Source organism: Ictidomys tridecemlineatus, chromosome 2 (genome assembly GCF_052094955.1).
Source record: "Ictidomys tridecemlineatus isolate mIctTri1 chromosome 2, mIctTri1.hap1, whole genome shotgun sequence".
NCBI classification, from domain to species: domain Eukaryota; kingdom Metazoa; phylum Chordata; class Mammalia; order Rodentia; family Sciuridae; genus Ictidomys; species Ictidomys tridecemlineatus.
The window spans coordinates 34,461,831-34,487,374 of NC_135478.1; the positions used below are offsets into that span (position 1 = coordinate 34,461,831).

Here is a 25,544-nt window from a genome sequence, read left to right on the forward strand (position 1 = left end):
TATGCTCATTCTGGCTGCTAAATATAGGGACTAGACTGAAGAAGAGGATGGCAGTACTCTATTTCTAAAAGTTTGTTTGTATTGAAACTAACTCATTTATAGATTCCTCATGGAAAACTTTCATATTATACAGGAACTCTCAGTTGATCCCATTCTTCTATAGATGACAGCTGTTATTTTATAACATGTTCTTATTCATGTCTTGTGTGTTCATACATGTAAATAATTACCTATAAAAATAAATTGGGATTTACATAAAATTTTTAGATTTTCTCAGCTTTAGGTCTTACTTGGTTCTCTCTAACTTCTCAGGTACTAATATAAGCGATGAGGATTTTCTTTTGCTGGAGCTTTTGCACTGGTTCAAGGAGGAATTTTTTCACTGGGTGAATAATATTTTGTGCAGCAAATGTGGTGGACAGACTAGATCTAGAAATAAATCATTATTGCCCAATGATGATGAACTGAAGTGGGGTGCAAAGAACGTAGAAGATCATTACTGTGATACATGCCAGCTCAGCAATCGATTTCCAAGGTGGGTACCTAGAAAATAAAATCGGAATAATCTCTTAATAAAATAGTTAGAAGTGAATTTTTATTAAATGAACTTTTTAATCTTTTTATTAATTATTAGAAATATATGTCTCTGGAACAGAGGTCTGCAAACTAACTTGCAGGCTAAATGTAGCCCACATCCTGGTTTTGTAAATAAAGTTTTAGTAGAACATAGCCATGCTGATTCATTTACTTATAGTCTGTTTTCAGGCTGCAACAATTGAATATTGATGATAGACCATATATATGACCTGCAAAGTCCAAAATATCTACCGTCTGTCCTTTCATAGGAAGTTTGTTGTATCTTGCTCTAGATTTTGAATTTTGAGTGTTAGTGAAAGATGTATTTTTAATCCTGTAAATCTTATACTTTTAATATGTAATTTTACTTTTCAGATAACTAATACTGATATCAAAAAACAATACTAATAATTCTGATCATTGTGATGGTAAATATAATATGCTATATATGCTATATATGCTATACTTAGTCATCAAATAATAATATGGAATGTAAAAGTATATAATAAATTGTAATCATATTTTCTTAACAAAGACAAATTTGTTTTAATTAGAAATTTCTTCCACCCAACCTCAGCTACTCCTTATGGCTCTAAATTTTAAACTACGGAAGTTTTATTGTTGCATTAACTTTTTCCATCCTTTAATATATAAATGTACATATATTTTATGTATCAGATTTTCTTATATCAGACTTTCTTAATTGATACTATTTAAAAAATTTGGTTGTATTATCAGGCAAGAAAAGATACCATGTTTTTGAAGTAGCGAATTTTGAGAGCTTAGGGGCTCATTTCTGTATCTAATTTGGAACCAGCTCTATGTTATCAGATTCTAATAACCAATAATTATCTAAAATTAGTGTTATTTCATCAGTTAGCATGCATTTATTTGCATAGCCCCTTTATAGAGATTAGTAGAGTTACGTGTGAGTATGTGTGTATATCTGTATGTAATATGTGTGTGTGCGTGTGTGTGTGTGTGTGTGTGTAATTGAATCCTCTTCATAAACTATTTCTAGGCAGTTACATTTAAATTAATAATGCTGTGTGTGGTATGGCAAAGACTAGCATAGATATTTATGCAAAGTGTTATTTTTCTTTCTGATTTTTTGCTTGTTTCAATGCTAGCTGGTCTTTATAGAGCTTGAATAATAAATGCTTTTGTTTTTGCAGTTCTGGGATTAAACCTCAGGACCTCAAGCATGCTAGTCAAGCATTCTACCACTGAACTATATCCTCAGCCCTAAACACTATTAATTAAAAGCCAGTCTTGGGGCTGGAGATGTGGCTCAAGTGGTAGCGCGCTCGCCTGGCATGCGTGCGGCCCGGGTTCCATCCTCAGCACCACATACAAACAAAGATGTTGTGTCCGCCAAGAACTAAAAATAAATATTAAAAATTCTCTCTCTCTCTCTCTCTCTCTCTCTTTCTCTCTCTCTCTCCTCTCTCACTCTCTCTTTAAAAAAAAAAAAAAAAAAGCCAGTCTTGTCTTTTGGTGCTAGTGACTGAATCCAGGGCCTTGTGCCTGCTAAGCATGAGCTCTGCCACAGGGCCCTTAATCTGGTCCACTTGACTTTGGCAGCAGTAGTGTATATAGAAGATGGAGACATACGATGCTCTAATTCTGTTATTACCCCTTGATGTAAATTTATACTTTATTTCAATTACTTAATTACCTAAGTTCTAAATTCATTTAATGTAGCATCAGTTTAATAAACTTATTATTACAGAGCCAATCCATTCATGCCACTGATTCCTTTACTTCCCAGGCTCATGGCTGACATCTCTGCTCAGCTCGGGTACTTATACCTGCTTAGCTGCATCAGCTCAAACTCCTTCTCAATACAATATGCAAAATTTGATGTTCTCAAAGTGCCATTTTTTTAAATATTTAATTTTTAGTTGTAGTTGTCATTTTTATGTGGTGCTGCGGATCGAACCCAGGGCCTCCCAATTGCTAGACAAGCACTCTACCACTGAGCCACAACCCCAGCCCCTGAAAGTACCATTCTTATGATGCTTTTATAATTTTTTAAAAGAATGCTTTTAAAATTTTTAAAATTAAAAATACTTTCAAATTAACAAGATACTAAATAATTCAGAAGAGTAACCTCATAGTCAATATCATTAGAAAGAAAAATACCTTTTAAGTTAGTAAGCTGAAATCCTATCCTCACTGAGTAGTTATTTACCTTTTAAACACAACAAGCTAATTATATCACTTGCTAGAATAATGTTTAATACCTTAAGCAGATTTCCTAGAGAATCTGCATGTACAAATCTTATCTTCCTTAGCCCAGTTCAAATAGAAGCTCTCTTCCACAACCACGCTTCCATAATGTCAAGTCTGACCTTTTGTATGTTTTTTATCATATTCTGCTGTATAATAAAATTATTCATGTTAATTTCTTCTTTCTCTTAGGATTGTAAACACCTTAAAGGAAATATCACTGTTAAATCATTTTTCACCAAAGATTCTAGCACAGTGTCTTATATACTCTAGGCTTGTTAATCAATATTTTAAAATAAGAAATTAAGAAACATGATTAATGTTTAGCATAGAGGTAATATAAATTATTTTAAAATCCTGGTTTTGATAACTCAAAGCTGTTTTTCTTTCTTGTTGTTTTACACCAGGTATAACGATCCCGAGAAACTTTTGGAAACAAGATGTGGACGGTGTGGCGAGTGGGCCAATTGTTTTACACTGTGCTGTCGAGCTTTAGGATTTGAAGCTCGTTATGTTTGGGATTACACAGGTACAGATTGTGGTATAAGAGTGGAGTAGGGTTTTGTAGATTCACGTTTCAGGTTTTCAGTCTGAGCCCATCATTTTTTTACTCTCGGGCCTCGTTATTCTGAGCTTTCATTTGCCTTTTGTAAAATCACAGCAATACCAACCTTATAAGTTTTTTTTTTTAAAGGAATTACAAGATTTTTGTAATATACTTAGCATGTATACAAGTCTTTTATATGGACATGTACTTTGTACTCTAAATATTATTTTATTAAAACTTTACCATAGCATTTATAATAATGCTATTTCTGTATAGTAATGTGCTATAAAAATCTTTTTCAGAGGGATTACTATAAATGATTTAGTAAATAAATTATAGTATACAAAAATAATATAAGAAAAGCCATGTATTTGTATTGTCTTTGTTTAGAAATGATTCATTGTCTACATGTTAAAAATTTGTCTTCTTTGTTTAGAGTTTTACTTGTGTTTCCATTGATTTCTTGACTCAAGTGAAACCCTCAGTTGATGGTTCTTCTCTTACAGTCAAATACAGAGAGCATCACTATCAGGAGATCCTGTTAGACCTTCTGGTTCTGAGTCTTAGGGTCCAGAGAGAGACTACAAATTGAAAAAAGTAGTATTAATTTCTTTTTTCTTAGTACTGGGGGTTGAACCCAGGAGGAGTGCTCTACCACTGAGTTGTGTGTTCCCAGTACTTTTTACTCTTTATTTTGAGACAGGGTCTTCCTAAGATGCCCAACCTGGACTTAAATTGTGATCATCCTGCAGCAGCCTCCCAAGTCACTGGGATTTTAGGCGTGCATTACTGCACCCAGCTAAGCCAGATGTTTTTGATGCTATTGTTTAATACATTTTTCTTCTTTAGAGTTACAACACACATTTTTAATTAAAACTAAAACCGTATGAGAGTATTTCAGCAATGTTTTCAAGGATTTTAAAGAGAAAGAGAAATTAACACAAATATGCTCATTCATAACTAAAATTTAGAATATTAATTTTCATTACATAGTTTGTTGGAGTTTGAATATAGTTACTGGAAGTTGTTCTGATTTTATAAATTTCATTTTATTTCCTTATTTTTGTTCTCTTGTCTCACTTGAGTAGACCATGTTTGGACAGAAGTCTTTTCTCCTTCTCAGCAGCGGTGGCTGCACTGTGATGCATGTGAAGATGTCTGTGACAAACCACTCCTTTATGAAATAGGATGGGGCAAGAAGCTTTCCTATGTCATAGCATTTTCTAAAGATGAGGTAGGGCATGTGAGAAAATTATTTTTCAAGAAAAATATATATATATTGACAGTTTAATGTCATAATCAGTTGCATATATTTAAAGTGTATAATTTAGTACATTTTTGTCATTTGTATTCACCCATAAAAAATCATTATTACAATCAGTATTCCACTGTGTAGATGCACCATAATTTGTTTATCTATTTACCTATAGATAGATATTTGGGCAGTTTCGAGTTTTTGATATTTTAAATTATGCTGCTAAGAACACTCATGTATACAAGTCTTTTTATGGACATGTACTTTTCTCTTTACTTAATGCCTGGGAGTGGAATGACTGAATCATAGTAGGTATACATATAACTTTTTAGAAAACTGCTGACTGTTTTCCAAAGTGATTACACCATTTTACATGCTTACCAGCAGGATGTGAGAATTGCCAGTTTTCCACATCCTTGCTAATTTTTAGTATGGTTTAACCTTTTAATTTTAGTCCTTTTAGCAGATACATGTAGCAATATATTATTATGCTTATACTTTTCTAATGACAAATATTATTTAACATCTTTTTATGTATTTATTTGCCATCTGTATGTCCCCTTTGCTTGTTTGTTTTCCATTAATGACATCTTACTATTGTGTTTTGAGAGTTTGTCATATATTCTTAAATAAGTCCTTTATCAGATGTGCTTCACAAAGGTTTTTTTGTCTGTAACTTTTCATGTTCTTTTGAAGAAAGAAATGAGAAGAAATCAGTGAAGTCCAATCTACCTATAGATTTTGCCTTTTTGATGTGGCTAAGAAATTTTTGCCTAGCTAGCTCAAGGTCATGATTTTCTCTCATTTTCTTTTAAAAATTTTATATTTATAGTTTTGCATTTAGTGTGTGATCCATTTTGAATTAATTTTTACATATTAATTTGGTCCAAGGTATAGGTTGATATTCATTTTCAGTATGCAAATAGTGAATTATTGTAATATCATTTGTTAAAAGACTTCTTTTTGCATTGAATTGTCATTTCACATTTGTCAAAAATCAGTTGATTCGTAATATAAATTCGATATGATAAAAATGAAAATTTGTTTGGTATTGTGGAATCAGCTTTGTAGATAAATCCTGGCTAATATTCTGAAAATTTCATCTTTTTATGTTGGAATAAACCTGTACTTCTTGGAAGTACACCATGTACAGAAAAAAAAATATATTCTCTTCACTTTCCTTCGTGGGTTTTTTAAATCTTAAAGGATAGTATTTTTAAAATTGTATTTAAGAATCATGCATCTTAAATGTTTATCAAATGAAAGTAGATGATTATAATCTTTTTAAATATTTATATTCTATAATTTATTTCAGGTAGTTGATGTCACTTGGAGATATTCTTGTAAACATGAGGAGGTGATCTCTAGAAGAACTGAGATTAAAGAAGAATTACTTCGAGAAACTATTAATGGAATTAATAAGCAGGTATGTGATGGTTATTTGTCATTTTTTGAAAGAACATTATAAATTTTTTATGTAATCAAGAATAACCATATTTTAACCCACTGAAATGTTTAAAATTATAGCATTATTTTGCAAGTATAAATATTTTAATATGTTAAATGTCTTTTTGTTCATTGAAAATTTTGAAGACTCACTGAAAATATGGGTTTTATATTTTTAGATTGAATTGTAAAGGTCAGTGAAACAATTTTAATATTTGTTATACTTGACATAAAAGTATATTATTTATGAAAGCAGATTCCTTTACAATAATATATACTTAACGTTTATTTATGTATGTATATACATATAAATACATTCATGTACGAAAGTTTCTGAAATAAGGCCAGGAAATCACTATGACTGTTTCTGAGGAGAGGAAGAACTATCATCTCTTTGGTAGTGTTGAAATTTTAAATTTTGGGTTTTTTTTTTTTTTCATAATTTAAAAATAAATAAATTTGCTCTGGCTAGCAACTAGAACAGGGCAGATAACCTTAATCCATTCATTGATTGGCCTTCACAGTTAAGTTTCGGTCCATTTTTAATTTGATCTTCTAAGAATTCTCTTTCCATTTGCTTTTAATTCTCTGTAGTCCTTCATAGATCCTTCCCTGAAAACTTGGAGTATTTTTTAGAGCCCCTTGTCTCAGAAGACTCTGAACACCAATTTATTTTCTTCATTGCGCTTTGATTTTTCTGAGAATTTTGCTTTGGTCTTCAGCACTTATGTCCCCATTTTGTACTTCACTTCCAGGCTTTTCTCTTTATGCCACTTCATAATTGGCAAATGTCTTGAAGGGAAAAGAGATGCAGTGTGTTCCCTTCACCTCAATTCATTTTTTCCCTTGGGATCTTGATTTCTCAGGTTCTGGCTGCCTTGGTAACTTTCTGTTGCATCCAAACAGGTGTTTTATATGTAAGTGTCAGTGTGTTTCCCTAGCTTTTCTTCAAAAGACAGTTGGTATAACATAAGCTAATCCATCACAGCCAGAAGCAGAAGGTGCTACCTCCATTTTAAATCTAAACTAACAGAGGTTGTGGTGAGTTAGAAGTAGGTGTTAAATGATTTCTCAACATAAAATTTATAAAATTAAGTTTTCCAGTTTCCTTTTTATTTTCCAAATACTATATGTATGGAAATAACATTGGTTACATCTTTCAAGACCTCTTAAAATGCAAATATTTTAAGTATATTCTTGCTTGGAGATGGACTTCTACATTTCCCTAATCTTAACTTTGTTTTTTAAACATTAATTACAGAGGCAACTATCTTTATCAGAAAACAGAAGAAAAGAACTTCTCCACAGGATTATTGTGGAGCTTGTTGAGTTTATATCTCCCAAAACTCCTAAACCTGGAGAACTTGGTGGAAGAATATCTGGGTCAGTGGCTTGGAGAGTAGCCCGAGGCGAAATGGGTCTAGAGGTATTTAATTTTTTCTAAAATGATAATCTTTTTACTTTCCTGCTTCCTATAGTATGCTTACAGACAAAATAGATTGGTAATGATCTTTCAGTTAACTTTGCAAAGTAATTATTTAGAAATGCAACATTTGACAAAAACCACTAATTGTATAATCACATAAAAAGCAAAGCATTTTAAAACGGAATTTTTCTATTGTTTACCTTTTTAATGTTTTTAGTGCAGGACAACTTGTACTAAAGAACATACAGAAAAAACTGTACAAATTATGCTACTTCACAAATTTAGCATCCATGTAACCACTAACCAGAATAGGTAGTAGAATACCAGAACCCTAGAAGTAAGGATGAATTCTTTCCCAGTCACTTCCCCACCTAAAAGTAATTGTCATCCTGGCTTGTAACATCATATCTTAGTTTTGCCTGTTATTGTGCTTTATATAAATGGAATCTTGTAGTATGTACTCTTTCTATATAGCTTTTTCCACACAATATTATGTTGTTCTGTAAGATTCATACATGTTACAGTGATACAGTATTCGTTTTCATTGTTCTATAATATTCCATTGTGTGTTTTAATTTATCTGTTTCACTGCTAATGGGCATTTGGACTTGGGACTTGGATGTTAAAAATTGTTCTGATGCCAACATTTATATAAGTGGTTTCATTGAGTACATTTATGCATTTCTGCTGGATATATACCAGGAATGGAACTGCTAGGTAATAGAGTATTAGTGTGAACACTTATACTTAGTTCATACTGCTAACCAATTTTTCCAAAGTGGTTGTGCCACTTGAATGTAAACTAGTAAGTACTAGCAGTATGAAAGATTTTTTCCACATCTTTAGTGACACTTGGTATTTTTTACCTTATTCAGTTTAGCAGTTATGATGGTATATAGTACTATTGCAGCTTTAATTTGTATTTTGGTGATGATTAATGAAAATGCATGCTGATTCTTCACATTTCTTGATATCTTTTGTGACATGCCCATTCAAATCTTTTAAAATAATATTCTAGTGCATTTAAAGGAATCCTGTTTTACTTTTTTTTCTCCCCTAAGAAAGCTTTATAAAGCACAGTGGAGAAAATATAGAATTTGGGTAATTCAGATAATGAAAGTGTATGTTTCTTAGTACATGTTTGAATATATCTGGTATTAGCAAAAAATTATTGTTGCTGTAATGACTTGAATTATCAAACTTTTTTATTATTATCATTTGATTAATCTTGAAAAATTAAATAATTAACAATGGAAATTTAATTGGTTAGGTTCTATAGTCATACACCAGGTGAAAGACAATGTGCTAGATTCTGTAATGAACATTAAGAAAGTACAATGGGTTATCTCTTGCCATAGGGAGTTAAATCACTGGAGAGTATTTAATATAAATATCTAGGAAGCTACATAATGAAAAATATGAAAGGAAAATAACCCATCACATGTTAAGATAAACAGTTCTAAACAAATTAAAGTTTTATGTTCACTTTCTCTAAATTTGCTATTGTTACAATTCTTTAATGAAGGAATACATCCAAAAGGAGTGATCATCCCCAATAAATTTTATGTTTGCTTTTTTTTTTTTTTTAATGTCTGCTTTTTAATTTGTCCCATTATCTGTAGCAGGCAGTTAGAAGTATTGGTTCAGCCCTAGAATTACAAAACTAAACTCGACAAATAATTCAGATTTACTGCTGATGCAGTGCAAGTTACAAGTATAAATCTAAATGAAGCCACTTAAAAAGAGCTAATTTAATTCACAGCTGTGTTCAGTTTAAAACATGGGTATTATTTGGGTCTCCATTTCTTTTTCTTTTCTTTTTTTTTTAGTGGATCTGTGTGCTTTTTCTTGAAAGGCACATTAAGTTGATTAAATTTTAAAAGTATAAATTGTGTCATGTATCCAGATTGTTTTCTCTTTTGAAAGTTTTTAGAATTTCTCAATTGCTGAGGAGCCATTTTAGTGCCATGGATTAAAATAATGATAATAATAATGTTTTCCCCTTTAGAAACAAATGTTTTATAAGGGCATAGAAAAATATTAATCCTAAACCATTTTAGGAACTAAGTCTTAGAATCATTTGGAAAAATTTCCAGGAAGCAAAGGTTTAATCTTAGATTAAAAACATTTTATGAAATGTGTTACTTTTACCCCACAATGCTTTGAGTAGTTGTGTACCCGTATGCAGCTATGTTCAGTTATATACATTTATTTTTCTTTTGCCTTTAGTGATTATTATAATTTATAAAATAGTAGATAGTCCTTCTAAATTTTATTTTCATTTGGTTTGTATCAGCACCCTGAAATGTATTTTATAAAGAAGAGAAGAGGGTCTGGGGATAAGGCTCAGTGACAGAGCTCTTCCCTGCATGCTTGAGGCCCTGGGTTCAATCTACAGCACTGCAAAAGAAAAGAAGAAAAAATTGGAAAGTGTTGTTACATGCTCATTGTGACTTGTATGTAGTATACTAACTAAATCATAATTATAAAATAAATTCCCCCAAATAATAAATTACTAGTTTACCTTTATGGCAGCAATATTTAGGTTCTACTAGAGTTTTTTTTACTTTCATTCATTTAATGTTACTGTTTTCAAATTCTGACAGTGATGTTGATATATAGAGAGAGTTTAATAGATATATATCTCTCTACTTGTGTTTAAGATCTTTTACATTGTGCTCAGGTTTTGTGTACATTTGATGTTTTTCTATTTTTTAATACCTAGTGCCCAGAATTTAAAAAAAAAAAAATATTGCCTCCTTTCCTGGTCAGTTAGTAAACATAGCAAGATTTTGACATAGATTATCTCAACAATGGATGATTTTGTTTTCTAGGAACCCTTTAGCATTATCTAAAGACACTTTAGTTGTCACAATTTGAGGGAGATGTCTGTCACTGGCAACTAGTGAATAGACGCCTAGGATGCTTAGCAACCTGCTCTGCACAGGACAGACCTTGATACAAAGAATATCTGACCCAGAATACTGTTTGTCTTTGAAATGTTAGATTAACTCAGTGGTTTCAGGAAGCAGGGGTTATTTTAAATTATTCAAACATGGATTTATTTTGGAATAGAACACAAATTGCCAGTAATTTTAAGGTAAAACTTGAACTTTTATAGTAATTTCACACATTAAGAAGACTACTTTAGGGCTGAGGCTGGGGCTCAGTGGTAGAGCACATGCCTAGCATGCGTGAGGCACTGGGTTCGATCCTCAGCACCACATAAAAATAAAATAATAAAAGAAAGATATTTTTCCCACCTATAACTAAAAAATAAAATATTTTAAAAAAGAAAAAGACTACTTTAAGCCTTACCTCTCAGACATTCTCCTACCTTAGAGTATCAGGAGCGGAAACTGATGAAGTAGCTTTAGGTTGAGACCTAAAGAATGAGAAAGAATATCAGCCTAGACAGGAAGCTACATGTGCCAAGGCTCTGAGGTAAGAACAGCCAGACCTTTTTGAGGAACTGAAGGAAGAGTAATGTGATGGGAGCCTAGAAACAAGGAAGAGTAACATGAGATTTCACTGGAGAAGTTGGACAGGGATAGAGCACATGGATAAGTCCTGGTGGTGAGCTTAGAGTTTAACGACTGCATGAAATCAGTGAAGTGAGTTAAGCAATAGAGACATAACCCAGTTTATAATTTTTTTAAAAATCACTCTCATCACTTTCAGCATGGATAGAAAAGTTAAGAGTTGAAAGCTAGAAGTCAGCTTTCAGAGACTTTTGGAGTGATCCAAGTAATAGATGGTAGTTCTGGAGGTGGAAAGGGAGAATAATGAATGGATTTAGATCACAAATCATAAAAATTAAGGCAGAGCTCATTGTTTTTTTCTCTAGTAATGTTTGTTGTTATATCAGCAGTCATACTCATATTTAACCTATAAAATTTAACCAATTTGAATTTTCCATTGGCACAAATTTTTTTTTCCTTTTCAAGTTGAAGAAATCTCTTTATTTCTAGACAGTAGCTCCTAATGTTGAAAAACTAATTCTGCTTTCTTTTTAAGAGAAAGGAAGCCCTGTTCATTCCCTCTGAAAGTGAGAAGATTTCTAAACAACTCCACCTTTGTTACAATATTGTGAAAGATCATTATGTTCGAGTTTCAAATAACAATCAAACCATTTCTGGATGGGAGAATGGTGTGTGGAAAATGGAATCCATATTCAGAAAAGTTGAAACAGACTGGAACATGGTAACTTAATACATGAAATTATTTTAAACTTTTGTCATTGTTTAAATATAGATTGGCTTCATTTTTCAATTGTGTATAATGGTAAAACTGATATGTCAAAATTGTTTTTAGTAATTCTTTAACTTAAGAAAGTCCTGTTTCTAATGTGTAATCAAAAGTACACTAGGAATTCTTGCATTTATATCAAGAAAATATTCATTTTCATCAAAGAGGCTAAATTTCTTTCATGGGAAACAGTCATCAGTTCATGTGATTGTCTTGCTTGAATACATAAAGTGTATTGCTATTTGATTCCTTCACAGATGTATATTACATTAGGAACTGTAGTAGATTTAGTCCAAATGCCCAGCCCAGGAAGCTACATCTAACAAACTTTCATTACGTAAAAATGAGAATGAGTAAGCAACAGTATTGGTTATTTTTTTCTCTGTCTTAAAGAAATTGAATAAAAGTAGTTCTTATAATATTAGATTGCATGTTATTATCTCATTATCAGTAACAAGAGGCTTTGCCTTTAAACATCCCTACCCCTAGGAAGCATTCCATAAACAAACTCTGAGCTACTCAAGTGACCCTAATAGATCTGAGCATATTATTGATAAATTTTCATAGGAGCCAATTAACTTATGAGGAGCTTTTAAAGTTAACTTGCTAAGATATTTAAATGGGAGGGAAATTGTTCATTTGTAAGATGTATTGAATAAATTTAAAAAGTGAGTCACAGATGACGGGCTGCTAGTGTTTATGAATATTACTGTATGCTGTCACTGTAGTAGGCATTAATCAGATACAAAAGATACAGAAATAAGGTTCCTACTTTGTTTTTTCCCCCAATCATAAGATTTTGTTATAAAACTTATGTGGTGCTTAACATATAAATATCCAGTTTAAATCACATTATATTTTAATAAAAGTAAGGAACTTTTTATACTAAAGTAAGAATAACAGGATTATTAAAATTCCAAATTTGGGGATTTTCTTCTTTTTCTAAAGAAGTACGTAAAATTTTTAAAATTTCCAGGTGTGTATATCTGTAGTTTATATAGTTAATGAGAGAATTAACATCTTTTGGAAGACTATCTTTAGCCTAAAAATCTCCTAATCAGAAAGCCAGGGTAGAAGTATTATATACTGCAGATCACTGTGTTGCTAACTGAACAACAATCATGCATTTCTTTTTAACCAACCATGTTAACAAGGAAAGTAATAGTGGAGAAAATAATGTGTGTTGCAGAAGATATGATGTTCTGATAAACAGAGGGGCCCTGAGGCATATTTCTTTTCTGTCTTATATATTTATTTGTCCAAATCAAATATTTACTGAGTATGTAAATATTATTTGTGCCAGGCATTATTCTTAGTCACATGAATAATAAGATGAAGATACAGTTCCTGCCCTCACACTCCTAACAGGGGAAACTGGAACGTAAGCATCCCTCTTCACCACCATGCAGAGTGCTATAATAAGAATAATCGGCACATTACTATGGAAACACAAAGGTGGAGCAATTAGCTCTGGCTATGGGAGTTGGGCGCAAAGCTACACAGAGCAGGCAACGTTTGAGCTGGATGCTGAAGGATGAGTAGGTGTTTGTCAAGCAAGGAAACGGCAGGAAAAAAGCATGAAGTACATAGAATGTTTTGAGATCTCTAAATAGAACACTGTGGCCAGAGAGAGAGTATTATAATTAAAAAGAGTTAGATGATATAAATGAGATGCAAAGGCCATTAAGTGGAAAACAGACCCTTATTTTAAAAAAGCTAATGCCTTGATAATACTTTCATACAAGGCATCATTTCTTAAAACTTGAATGAATTCATTTCCACTTACAGTATTTCATATCAGTGAATAAAAATACTAGAATCTCATGAAGAGTGACAACCCAGAAGTAACATACATCTCAAACTTGTATATTCCATTTAAAAATTGGTAGTTCTTTACTAGCATGTGTGCAGTTAGGAATTGTCTAGCTCTACATCTTTCCTCAGTAATCTCCAACCTCATATCATGACAGATCTCTTGTAGCCTACTCTTGGATTTTTAGAACAGATTTTTAATCCTCTCAAAGAGATATTTTCCCAGAGTCATATGGAGTTGCTAAATTTTCTACTTGGCAAGTGTACTGTTCAGTGATACCTGAATTGAAAGGGATATAGAACACTAACTAAATCAAGGAGACCAGTATATTTTTGGGGGGAGACAAGTGATAGTACCTTAATAAATTATTTTAGGATGTTAATAACTTCCTAACCAGTCTCCTTCATCTGCCTTGGTCCTTTCAATGATGTGCTTCATTCTGTGACTAGAGAAATGTTTTCAAAACCTAAATTGTTACTGAGTACTCTTAGGATAAGAAACATCTACAGGTCTCTTTGGAGACTAGCTCCCTTCTGTGACCTTGCCTTGCTTTATGCTACCCATTCCTCTGTGCGTTGCAACTGTACAGTCCATCTTCTCCACAGAACCTCCTTTACTTCCCTTTTTAAATGACTAATTGACTCTTATCCTTAGAACCTCATTTAAACCTCATTCCAGTCCCAGCTAACTGAATCCATTTCACCCTTTATAGATTCATTGTACCATGAACCTCTCCTTCATGATATTTATTCAACAGATACATGTAAGAATAGACTATTTGTCTCTTTTTCCACTAAATATTTCTCAAGCAAAGACCTTACTTGTCATTTACTACCTTGTTACTTTTGTACTATGTATCAAGTATAATCCTCATCCCTAATAAAAGATTAGTAAAGATTTTGATTGTAAGAAGGAATGAATGTATGTGGACTATAGATAAGCCAATATTATTCATCATCCCTTGGTTGATCTTAGATACTTTTGACTTTTGAGGAGTTTTATCACTGTCTTTTTCACTAACATCATTTAGCACTTTTTGGTGCATGGCATTATGTCAAGAATTCATTAATTGAGTCATTCAGCAAACATGCACCTGTCAAACATTGTGCTTGGCATGCAGGGAGGAATGACTAGAAGAAGCAAGTCTCAAGGTGTACATTGACTAATGAAAGACACGGGGACCAACTGTTGAGATTTATGGAGTAAGTGCTAGAAGAATATGAATCTGCATACGATGCTTAGGAAAAACAAAAGGAAAAGCTATTGAATTCCTGAGTCAGAGAAGTCCTTGGAGCAGGAATTATATTTGAATTGCTTTTACAAGAGGAGAAAGAGAGTTTCTCAGTATGAGTATAGAATGTAGAAGGAAGGTTTGGGGGCATGAGAAATAGTATATACAAAAGCACCGAGGTAAGAAACATCTGATACATTGGAAAAAGTAGGTAGTAGGGAATGTGAAGAAGAATAGTGGGAAATGAGATTAGAGCAGTAAACAGTTGCCAGGTCCTAGGGATTTGATTACTTGACAATTATGTAGTAGGAAACTATGGAAAGGTTTAGACAGGGGGAAGACATGATCACACTGGTGTTCCAGAGAAGTAATTCCAGAAACTATAAATGGAGCAAATGAGAAATACATAATAGATGTAATTATAGTGGGAACTGAAAAGTGGATTCATGTTTAATTTCAGTGATAAAATGGAAAAACCAAAAATAAGATTCATGAGCAATACCAGTTTACCAGCATTGAATTAAAATCCCTTGAAGTACAGCTGCTCTGCTGGATGTCTTGTAGGAATGACTGACTGCAGGGTGCCTGCTGTATAGTGAACTTAATTAGAGTGAATCTTAGCAACCTAAGCAGAATAATTTTAAGAGAGTACTGAAGAATGGCTTCAAACAGCGCACTAAAAACCAAACCTCCAGGAAATCATAGCAGCCTGATAATGTAGTAATCGAAAAATCTTTAAGCAAAGGTCTTCAGTATTCCACACAACATACATAAAGAAGCTATATGCAAATTGTTCTCAGTCCCTAAAATGGTGATTACAGCAACAATCCAAAGGACAAATTCTGTTATACATTGTGAGTAGTATGATTTAGACCTTATATCACAAATACACTGGTCTTGTTCTCACCTACAAGTCACGTATGCATAACTTACAGATGCCAAAGAGGGGCAAGGGTGGGTCACTGGTGATGGGGTCGGGTGATATATAGAATTCCGTCTAGAAGAGACAAACTCCATAACTTCTGATTTTACTAACACTCTTAAAGTAAGATAGCAACACTTAACTAAATAGTTAACTCCTAAGTAGATCCACAGATTGCAAACTGAGCATGTAGAACTGTACACAGTAAATTAAACCTGTGAATTTAAAAAATTAATAAGGCAAAAACTTGTCTATCAGGTAGGAAGTTAGGATCAATCAACAATTATAAGAAATAAGTTTGTTCCCCTCTAGGCAAGTGAATATTTAGAGCTTAAAAAGCTCTAAATATTTGAAGATTAATATTTTTCCCTCTAAAATAAGTTATAGTCCCTGGTTTTATTGATATTTATCATATACGGACAGGACCATAATTGGAGATTTTTATATAAATCCTATTATTTTGGCCTATTTTAAATTATCAAACTGAGTATCTTCTTCATCACTTCCTACCATCACCTCTACATAGTTTCTTTCAGTTGGTTAAAATGCTATAGACAGAATGTATTATGTTTAAAAAAAAGATGGATTTTCAATTTTACCTCATTTTCTAGCATAAAAGATCTCTTCATTTGCTCACAGTATATTTATATATTTAAACACTTAAGAATTCAATCATAAACTCCATTGCATCCTTTAACTTTTTAAGATCTTAAAAGCTAAAGCCTTTGGGACATAATTTAAGTCCTCAAACAAGCATTTATTTTAGGTATGTTCAGGAGCTGCCTATCACAACCTTCCAATTACAGTTATAAACACAGTTCTGACGTAAACCCATATGGTATAATTAAGGCAATTCTTGGAGTAAGCTAGAAATCTGAAGTTGACCTGATTTCAAACTATCACATATCCATACTTTTGGGGGGACATTCATAAACTACTGAGCTGTGAAAATACATAAGACCTAAAATTACATATTGAGACATAAATTTGAGTTTAGCTATTTCTGCCTTAGGATTACTTGCCCCAAATCTTCTGGTTTCATCCAACTCTTTCTTTCCGGAACTCCTTTGTTTGGCTCATCTTTTCCAAATAACCTCTTCTAGTAGCCAGTTCCTTGAAAGAGTAATAAAGCCATTGATAGTTCCTAGACAGATAGTCAGAAGTTTAGGGTTGGTGAAACCAGCAACTCTAAAGGAACACTCATGTAGTACTGAGCCCCACATTCTCCTTACATACAGTTGTAAGAAGAACATGTAGGAACATGTCAGCATGACAGAGTGTTATAGTGGTGGCTCTGAAAGTGAGTGGAGCAATCGACAGTCCATACATCAGGTTTATCGACAATAACAGTTGACTATACACTTGTGTAGTTTAAGAAGTTCAAGACCATTTTCCTTGGAGAGTGATTGTTCAGTTATATAATCTCTAACTTACTGATACTAAAAACTTTCGAATTAAATTAACCTGGTAGAAAACAGATATAGGTTGCCAAATAGAAACTAGAATGCTAGTAGTGATTGATTTTTTTTTAACCTGATGAGTAAAGACTAGAATATATAGTAAAATATTTCCAAAGCAAGTGTATTTTATAATGGTACTTTCAAACATGTTTGCCTTAGAGCTAAAGAGAGTGTGGGTTAGGTGTCTCTAAGAGATTGGAGTTTAATTTGAATGTATACTGTGAAAATAAACAAATTACATTCAAATTTTTAATAATTAATATTTAATATTTTCTATGCTATCTATACAAAACTTGTGCCTCCAGAGAGCCTAAAAATCGGTTAAATTAAACCAGACAAAAACAGAGGTAGGGCTGTGGTTGTGGCTCAGTGGTAGAGCGCTTGCCTAGCATGTCATGAGGCACTGGGTTTTGAGTCTCAGCACCATATATAAATAAATGAATAAAATAAAGGTTCATCAACATCTAAAAAAATTTTTAAAAAAACACATGTAGTAGTTATATTGAGGTAAGGAAGTACTGGCATTTCAAGGTGAGATGAAATTGTGGAGAAATTTGAAAGCTAATAGTTTGGTCTTCAGGCAGAACCAGGTACTTGCTGGGTATTCTAGACCAGACGGATAACATGAAGACAGTGACATTTTTAAAACATTTATTTTATCAGAGCACTTAGCACTGATCAGTATAGGTAGTTGTAGTAAGATGAATAAAATTTTAATACAGTGTAAGTAGGAAAGGTTTTTTTTTGAGACATTTTGAAGAAGTACATAGGTTTTTGTGGGAAGGTAGACGTAATGGATAAATAATTGAAGAGTTAGATCCTTTGGGGTTTAAGCTTCAATGAATGAAGTTGCCTGTGATAGACTACAGTTGTTTTCATGTCAATATATTAAGGAGTATAGATGAAATTATGAGATGGAATTAGCTGGAAGCATCCCATAGACTTGGATGCCTTAAATTGTGAACCTTTAATGTGGTAAGGAGTAGCCAAGCACAGTGGTACATGTCTATAATCCTAGCAACTCAGAAGCTAAGGCAGAAGGATCATAGGACAACCTCAGGAACTTAGGCCATAGCAATTTAGCAAGACACTGTCTTAAAAAATAAGAAGGGCTGGAGATATAATTTAGTGATAAAGGCCCCTGTGTTCAATCCCCAGAATCAAAAGTAAAATGGTGAAGGGATGTTGATGAAAGAACAGAGAGCTCACTGGAGAAGTGGGTGTGTCACCTGTTGAACTAGTAGTTAGCAATGGTAAGGTATCTCAATTTAGAGACTGGCCTGTCTCACTCTAGGAAAGCTTATGTGGTGTCTAGTTTTAGAAGATAAATTAAGGAATAATTACATTTAAAATAATCCTTTCTTTTAAAAGTGGTATTCATCATAAAGTTTATTTTAAATAGCTTAATTTACTTCTTAATTTAAAAGACAATGATTTACCAAAATTTTATTAGTATGTGGGCTTTAGAGCTGCACTTATAGGGCAACTGCATTCAGTTAACTATTCCAGACCAAAAGATGCTATAAAAAAAAGCTGTAATAAAGTGGGAAAAAAATGTTATCAGGAAAAATATTTTCAGTGGGGGAAAATTCGTTTTTAAATAACTGTACATTGTGCCTTGTGGCAATAAAAGACTTTCCACTGTTTTCTACACCATTTGATCATTTCTGAGAATTCCTTTTCTCCCCTCTCTACTTTATAGGTGTATTTAGCCCGAAAGGAAGGATCATCTTCTGCTTATGTTTCCTGGAAGTTTGAATGTGGGTCAGTTGGCCTAAAAGTGGATACCATTTCTATTAGAACAAGTAGTCAAACTTTCCAGACTGGAATAATAAAGTGGAAATTGCAGTCTGATACAGCTCAAGTAGACCTGACAGGCGGTAAGTAAGCATTTGACTGGAAAATTAATTATGAAGTGTTTATTTACCACTCTAAGACTGCTTGTATTTGTAGCTCTGACTTTTTCATACTGAAAAGTTATTCATACTTTTGAGGCAAAAATGTTTTTTTTTAAATAAAAACCTGTTTTTAAATCAAAATCAGTATCAGAAAGGCTGATGTTTTTTGTGGTTGAGCATAAATGCAAGAAGAAAAACTATTTCTTTGCTTCAAAGGATGCATTTCCTCCATAGAGAATAATATGCATTTGTTTTTTTTTAAGGGTTGATTTTAGCCTACAAGTCACCCTATAGAAAATGCATTCTAAAACTATTTCTTCTATTTCTTTATGTCTGTAAAAATACCAAAAGCAAAGTGTTAATTTTTTTTCCCCCTCCAACAGATAAATGTCTTCGCTCCTATCATGATTTTTCTGGTGCCACTGGAGTTATTTTGGAAGCAGAATTAAGCAGAGGAGATGGTGATGTTGCTTGGCAACATACCCAGCTGTTTAGACAAAGCTTAAATGACCATGAAGAAAATTGTTTGGAGATAATTATAAAATTCACTGACCTTTGAGAACCTGAATATTATAGAAAAACTGGCAATAATCAAGAACTTACCATGGCCTAAAGTAGTCTGTTGATTCAGTGCATGCTTAGTTGGCAATTTACTACCCTCTGCTAGCATATTTCTTTTGCTGGCTATCCATCATGTAACCCTTGTTAAAATATATCTTTATACTGTGGACCATAATGAAATCTTGAATTAAAAACTCCCTTCCACATGTGATTATAATTTGGCATAACATCTTGTGCCCCCATATAAGATTTTAATCTAAATAATGTAAGTATAGTTTTAAAAGTAAAATGATGGTATTCATGATTATAAACTGTTCATGATTGTGATAAAATCTTGGGCTAAAAGTAATTTAACATTTTCTGATGAGCCATTAATTTCTTTATAAGTGGTTTGAATTAGATTTTCCTAAGGTTCTTAATTTTTAACAAATGTGAAAGTACAGTATGTCATAAATTATATAATGCATGAAAATTTTTATGATTGTAAATATGTAGGCATTTAAGAAATAAAGTGAATTATTTTACTTTACATCTTTTTAGTAGTTACTTTGGCCAAATATAAATCTTTACTATGTATGCTAAACCTTGGAAGACACTTAATAGACATCAATTATGAGAGCATCTAACATTGGCAGCATGAATCAAATAAACATTGTAAATTCCATAATATGTGGACACTTAAATGCTTTACCTTTGAGTTGTATTTTTATCTACCTCATTGAATAAAATAATCTTGACTTTGAAACTTTGTAACTCTATTTTACAGTACTTATATACTATATGAAGTTTTTTCTAGATGTTCCATATGTTCCAATTAAATGAACATTAATTAATTAAGTGTGTATGTACAAAACATTGTGATAGTACTGTGGAGGAAGCAGTAGTGAAAAAGACACAGTCCCAGGCCTCCACATTCTTTTGTGATGTTCAGTAAAGTAAGTTCTCAACTCTTCATGCAGGAAAAGACAATGCTCAGAGATTTTTCATCCTATGCAACCTCAGTAGAGCATGATGTTATTATAAAATACATAATAAGATCCTGAAACAAGAGGCTTAATATTTGCCTTTTAATTTTAGCCAAGCTCTGTGGAAAATCACTTATTTGCTAAAATGTTACATTTCAAAAGAAGCAGTTTATGCAAATGAAGTTATTGAGTCTTGAATGTTAGAAAGTTTTCTGGAACTCTCAGACTCTTGAGTTAATCATAGCAGTCTATAGTGGCCAAGCACTTAAAACTGGAGAGACTTGACACCTGCCTTGCAGTGTCTGATATTAACACAGTATTTTGTTGATCCTATTGACCATCCTCTTAACCTTCATAAGAAAACACAGAGATCTACAAGCATTTTTATAAAGATGGTAGTAAATTGTTGGAACTAATCTGAATATATCTTGGAAAAGAATACATTCTAATTTTTACTGTGACTTTAAGCAGAAAAAAATGATTGGCATTCCAATGTCCTGTGTTTCCACAGAATCGAACTGTCAAGGAAAAAAGATGGTTACTTATTTTGGAGGGTTTGTACGGGAGGTAGTGCTGGGGTTTGAACCTAGAGCCTTGCACATACTAGGCAAGTATCCTGCCACTAAGCTTCACCCAAAGGTCCCCGCCCCCCACTTTCCTTAAATATATTCCATGGTAGTTTCAACTCTTAAGAGTATGTTAATTTTTTTTTTTTTTTTGAGACAGGGTCTTACTAAATTGCTCAGGCTGCCTGAGCCTCCCAAGTAACTAAGATTACAGGCGTGCACCATATACCAGGCATGTTAATAGATACTATACAAAAGAGTTTGGAAATAATACAGTAATATAAGATAGAACAATTCTCAATAGTGTGTGAGGTTAAATCATAGTAAACTTGGAACTGTTAATTTGTACCAAATACATTTGAGAATATAGAGCCCTTGATAAACCAGTACTCATTATAGGCTATACTATATATAGTAATCATTTAGGATCTTCTAACTTAAAAGCACCTAGTCTGTTGTAGCTAAAGAACGAATGCTAGAGCACTGCATGAATAACTACACTAAGTTTTTTATTATACTTATGATTGATTGATTGACTTTTCACTGCTGTCACTCATGTTTAAGACAGATTTTTGCCCTGGTTTTGGGTCAGATCACATCATGAGAAATTCCAGTCTGCTTTCTATTGCAGTGTGTTTTGGGGTCTTCCTTCTTTCCTTTCCTTTCTTCCTTCCTTCCATCCATCCTTCTTTCCTTTCTAATTCTTGCCAGAAATCACATTCACAGGTGAACAAGATATATTTCTGATTCTTTGGTCAATTTATAAGGAAAAGAATTACCTCTGATTAAGGGAGAGCTATAGAATACTTTATCATTATGTATTTTTGTGGTGATAGGTTGTTAGAGATTATTTAACCCAAATTTCTCATTTTTCACAGAAAAACTCAAGCCCAGAGAAGTTAATGACCAAGTAAAAAAATTTAGTGAATAGTGATGTAGTCAAGATTTACTTACATATCTTTACTTCTATCAAGTTGCAGGGTTATAGAATCATGGACTTGTGTGTGGGTTGCTGTTTTAGTAGGTGTTTCAGGAATATAAAAGCTTTAATAGGTATGTTCAGTTTGAGAAAGCATTAAACTTAACTACTAGAAACAAAGATTTTCCTTGTATAGCCAAGCTTTTCTAAAGTTAATTTGACAATATAAATTGTTTATACTTAATAGTCCAAGCAAATAAACTCACAAACTAATAACTCTGATCCAAGCCTGCCTTCTTTAATATTCTTGGGGGCACAGTAATAGTAAACCAGTTCATCATGATGTTTTTTTCCTGCACTGTTACAGTGACATTCTTTATTTTGATTAAAACAGTGTTTTATTTCTAATAAGAGGTTTAGAATTAACCCAAACATTGTGGCTACTTTTTTTTTCCTTTTAGTTATAGATGGCTACAGTACCTTTATTTATTCATTCATTCATTTTTTGTTTATTTGTTTACTATGTGGTGCTAAGGATCGAACCCAGTGCCTCACACATGCTAGGCAAGTGCTAGTCATAACCCCAGCCCCACACTTTTTGAGTTTCTAATGAGAGCCAGTGAGTTTCGGTATCCTATTTGGTCATAGTGATATTGGAGAATAGTAGTGTTTCATATCCCTGTTGTACAAATGAGAAATGGAGAGGCTAAAGGGGAGCCAAATATTTGAGTGCCTGCGTATCTGACATCCCTTTCCTTTTTGTTACACTGCAAGTAAAAACAGACTTGGAAGTTGAGACCTTGCTCTCTTAATTTTCTGACACACTCTGAGATCAATGAAATCATAGCATCAACTAAAAAATCCATAATTAAGCCAGAAAAACCTCTGAAAAACTAAAATACAAATCATAAAGTCTAACATCACAAACATCTTTTCTATAAGAGGACATCTCAAGTTGTCATGCAAATCTTGTTAATCAATTTAAAATGTTTACATTATTAAAGCCATTTTTGTTAAAAGTTCAGTCAAGACAGTCATAATGTAAAAGTGCTGCTTCCTCTCCTCATACTACCCTGTTTTCTGAAGTAACTGCCAAATTTTTTATGTGTCCTTGCAAAAGTTTCCTGTGGATTTTCATATCCATATGTGTATACACAAATCAGTTTTCATGTGTTTGGTTTATTTCTATTTCTGTGAATAAATGTGTATCCTTTTCTGCATTTTATATTTTTTATATGTTTTATATTTTTAGTGGTTCTGAGAGTGGAACCTCTAGTACCCAGCATATTATAGGCAAGGGCTCTACCACTGAATTAGGTCCCCTAGCCCCTCTGCTGGTTTTCTTAATTATGTGTCAGAAATCTTCCCATTGCCATTCATGAATCTGCTACTTTTAAATTTCATGATTTATCTATTTATCTATTTCTTCAATTTATAGATATATAACGTTTTCCCTCCCTTGTTATTGTAAGTACTAGTGCACTGAACATCCTTATACATATTTCCTTCACATAGGATATATGTAAAGACATGTGCTTTTAAATCTTAATCCTAAATGTCAGATTACCATTTAAATGAGGTACAATAATTTACACACCCAGTAATAGGTGTATATGGGGGAGGGGGGAGGCGCTCATTTCCTCCCATTTGAGCCAAAGCTAAATTGGAATTGCGATAGCTAGCTGGTGGTCCTCACCTCCAAACTTTCATGCCTTTGGTGTCCTTTCCACACCATAGAGCTGGTCTGTGTGTGTGGTGAAAGTGACTGGTATTTCTGAGGCTGGGCTTTGGCTCTCTTTACTCATTCTTCAGGAAGCCAGTTGCCATGCCACCAGGACAGTCAAGGTCTGTGGAGAGGAACCAGATCGGCTTCCAACTTGCCAGCTGTTGAAATGGACCCTCCAGCCCAAGTCAAGCCTTCAAAGATTGCAAATTGTGAGAATGAGACATCCCAAGACTGAACTGCCCAGCTAGACCCCTACTGATTTCCTAATATATGCAGAAACCATGAGAGGAAATAAATGATTTTTTTAAAATATGTGTTGGTGTGATTTGTTTATATAGCATTAGATTTCTAAAATAGCAATGCTATTTTTGCCATTCTGAAGGGTGAAAAATATCTAGTTTAAATTTACACTTCCTTGTTTACTGGTGAGATTAAAGTATTTTTATATTCATTTGCCATTTTTGTTTTCTATTTAAATTTCCTTTTTATAAATTTTGAAACAAAAATACATGTTAATGTGTATCAAGTACATCCACCTCTTAAGTATGGTTTCCTTCCTGTCAACTTGAGTTTGCTTGATAATTGTAATCTCTCCCTCTCTCTCTCTCTCTCTCTCTCTCTCTCTCTGTCTCTCTCTCTCTAATTAGAACTTTTCTATACATCTCTTTTGAGTTACCTGTTTTCTTCTGGATCTTATCCCTTTGTTCATCTTGGTTCTTTTTCGCTTTACCAATGTTTTTTGAAAGTTTGCTCTGCTATTTGTATGGTTAAAGGCTGTGCTGATAATATTGGGTAGCTGGCCTAGGTTTCCCACTCGTGTGATTATTTGCTTAGTAGGACCCCTGGGTTGGGAGGGACAACATAAGTGGGGTGCCTGGCATGCCAGCCTTGCACCTCACACGGGCTGTGAAAAAAAAAAAAGTAAAAAGTAGGCAGACATGCTGTGAGCCCTCTGACCATTACTCCCTGCAGAATGCTCATCTTGGTTTGTTTCACTGGGGGTTCCTTTATGATTTAACTATTTAAAAATTAGTAGATTTAATATAAAGTCTGCATTTTTCCGCTTATTATGAAAAAAATGGGATAATGTGACAATGCTTTGTCCATAATTGCTATGTGGAAGCAGCTGACTGAGCCTAACTAGTAGTTGTGTCTCCTTCAAAACAGGACCTTGCTGCATGCAGTGGCTCACACCTGTAATCCCAGCTACACTGGAGGCTAAGGCAAGAGGGGGGATTGCAAGTTCAAGATCTTAATTGGGAAAGATTGTTTTCTTTGCATTTGCAGGAACTTAGAATCTACCAGTAAATTAATTAAGATCATAGGAATGATTCGTTTTATCAAATACAAAATGATGGAAATCTACCAACACTTGTCTTAATTTCTGTATCTTGTACCTTTCCTCAACTTCTTTCAATTTTCCATGAGGCCAGTATATTCAGTTGTTGTCATTGTCTTTGGATTTTTGTAATGAGTAATTCTCAGAATGCTTTGTAAGCATTTTGTGAAACTAGCTCTGCAAAACTGGCTAGCCCCACCATAGCACTCTGACAGTTTGTAGAACTGCCACTGGTATCATTAGTTGCACCTCCTTCCGCAGACATCCCCGTATTATTTGTTTGGAACCTAGTTTAAACATTTTTTAAAAACAGTGAAGAACAAAGAATAATATTACATAAACCAGTTCATTCTTCACTTGAGAGTCATAAAAACTTTATGATTCATTTGTCTTCTGATGAAAACCAGAACAGCA

At 33.2% G+C, this 25,544-nt stretch overlaps 1 protein-coding gene across 2 annotated transcripts in view; it reads left to right on the plus strand.

Moving 5' to 3' along the window:
• Positions 1 to 20,360, plus strand: part of Ngly1 (N-glycanase 1) — a 51,003-nt gene extending 30,643 nt beyond the window's left edge. The window contains exons 5-12 of one of the 2 annotated variants that reach the window (XM_005317274.5): positions 313 to 535; positions 3,216 to 3,337; positions 4,444 to 4,589; positions 5,926 to 6,036; positions 7,318 to 7,482; positions 11,500 to 11,685; positions 18,859 to 19,036; positions 19,438 to 20,360. In XM_005317274.5, coding sequence (XP_005317331.2) covers positions 313 to 535; positions 3,216 to 3,337; positions 4,444 to 4,589; positions 5,926 to 6,036; positions 7,318 to 7,482; positions 11,500 to 11,685; positions 18,859 to 19,036; positions 19,438 to 19,613 — 1,307 coding nt within the window. In that variant the 3' untranslated portion in view covers positions 19,614 to 20,360. The remainder of the gene's footprint in view (positions 1 to 312; positions 536 to 3,215; positions 3,338 to 4,443; positions 4,590 to 5,925; positions 6,037 to 7,317; positions 7,483 to 11,499; positions 11,686 to 18,858; positions 19,037 to 19,437) is intronic. The other variant, XM_005317275.5, reaches the window with a different exon arrangement.
• The last annotated feature ends 5,184 nt before the right edge of the window (positions 20,361 to 25,544 follow it).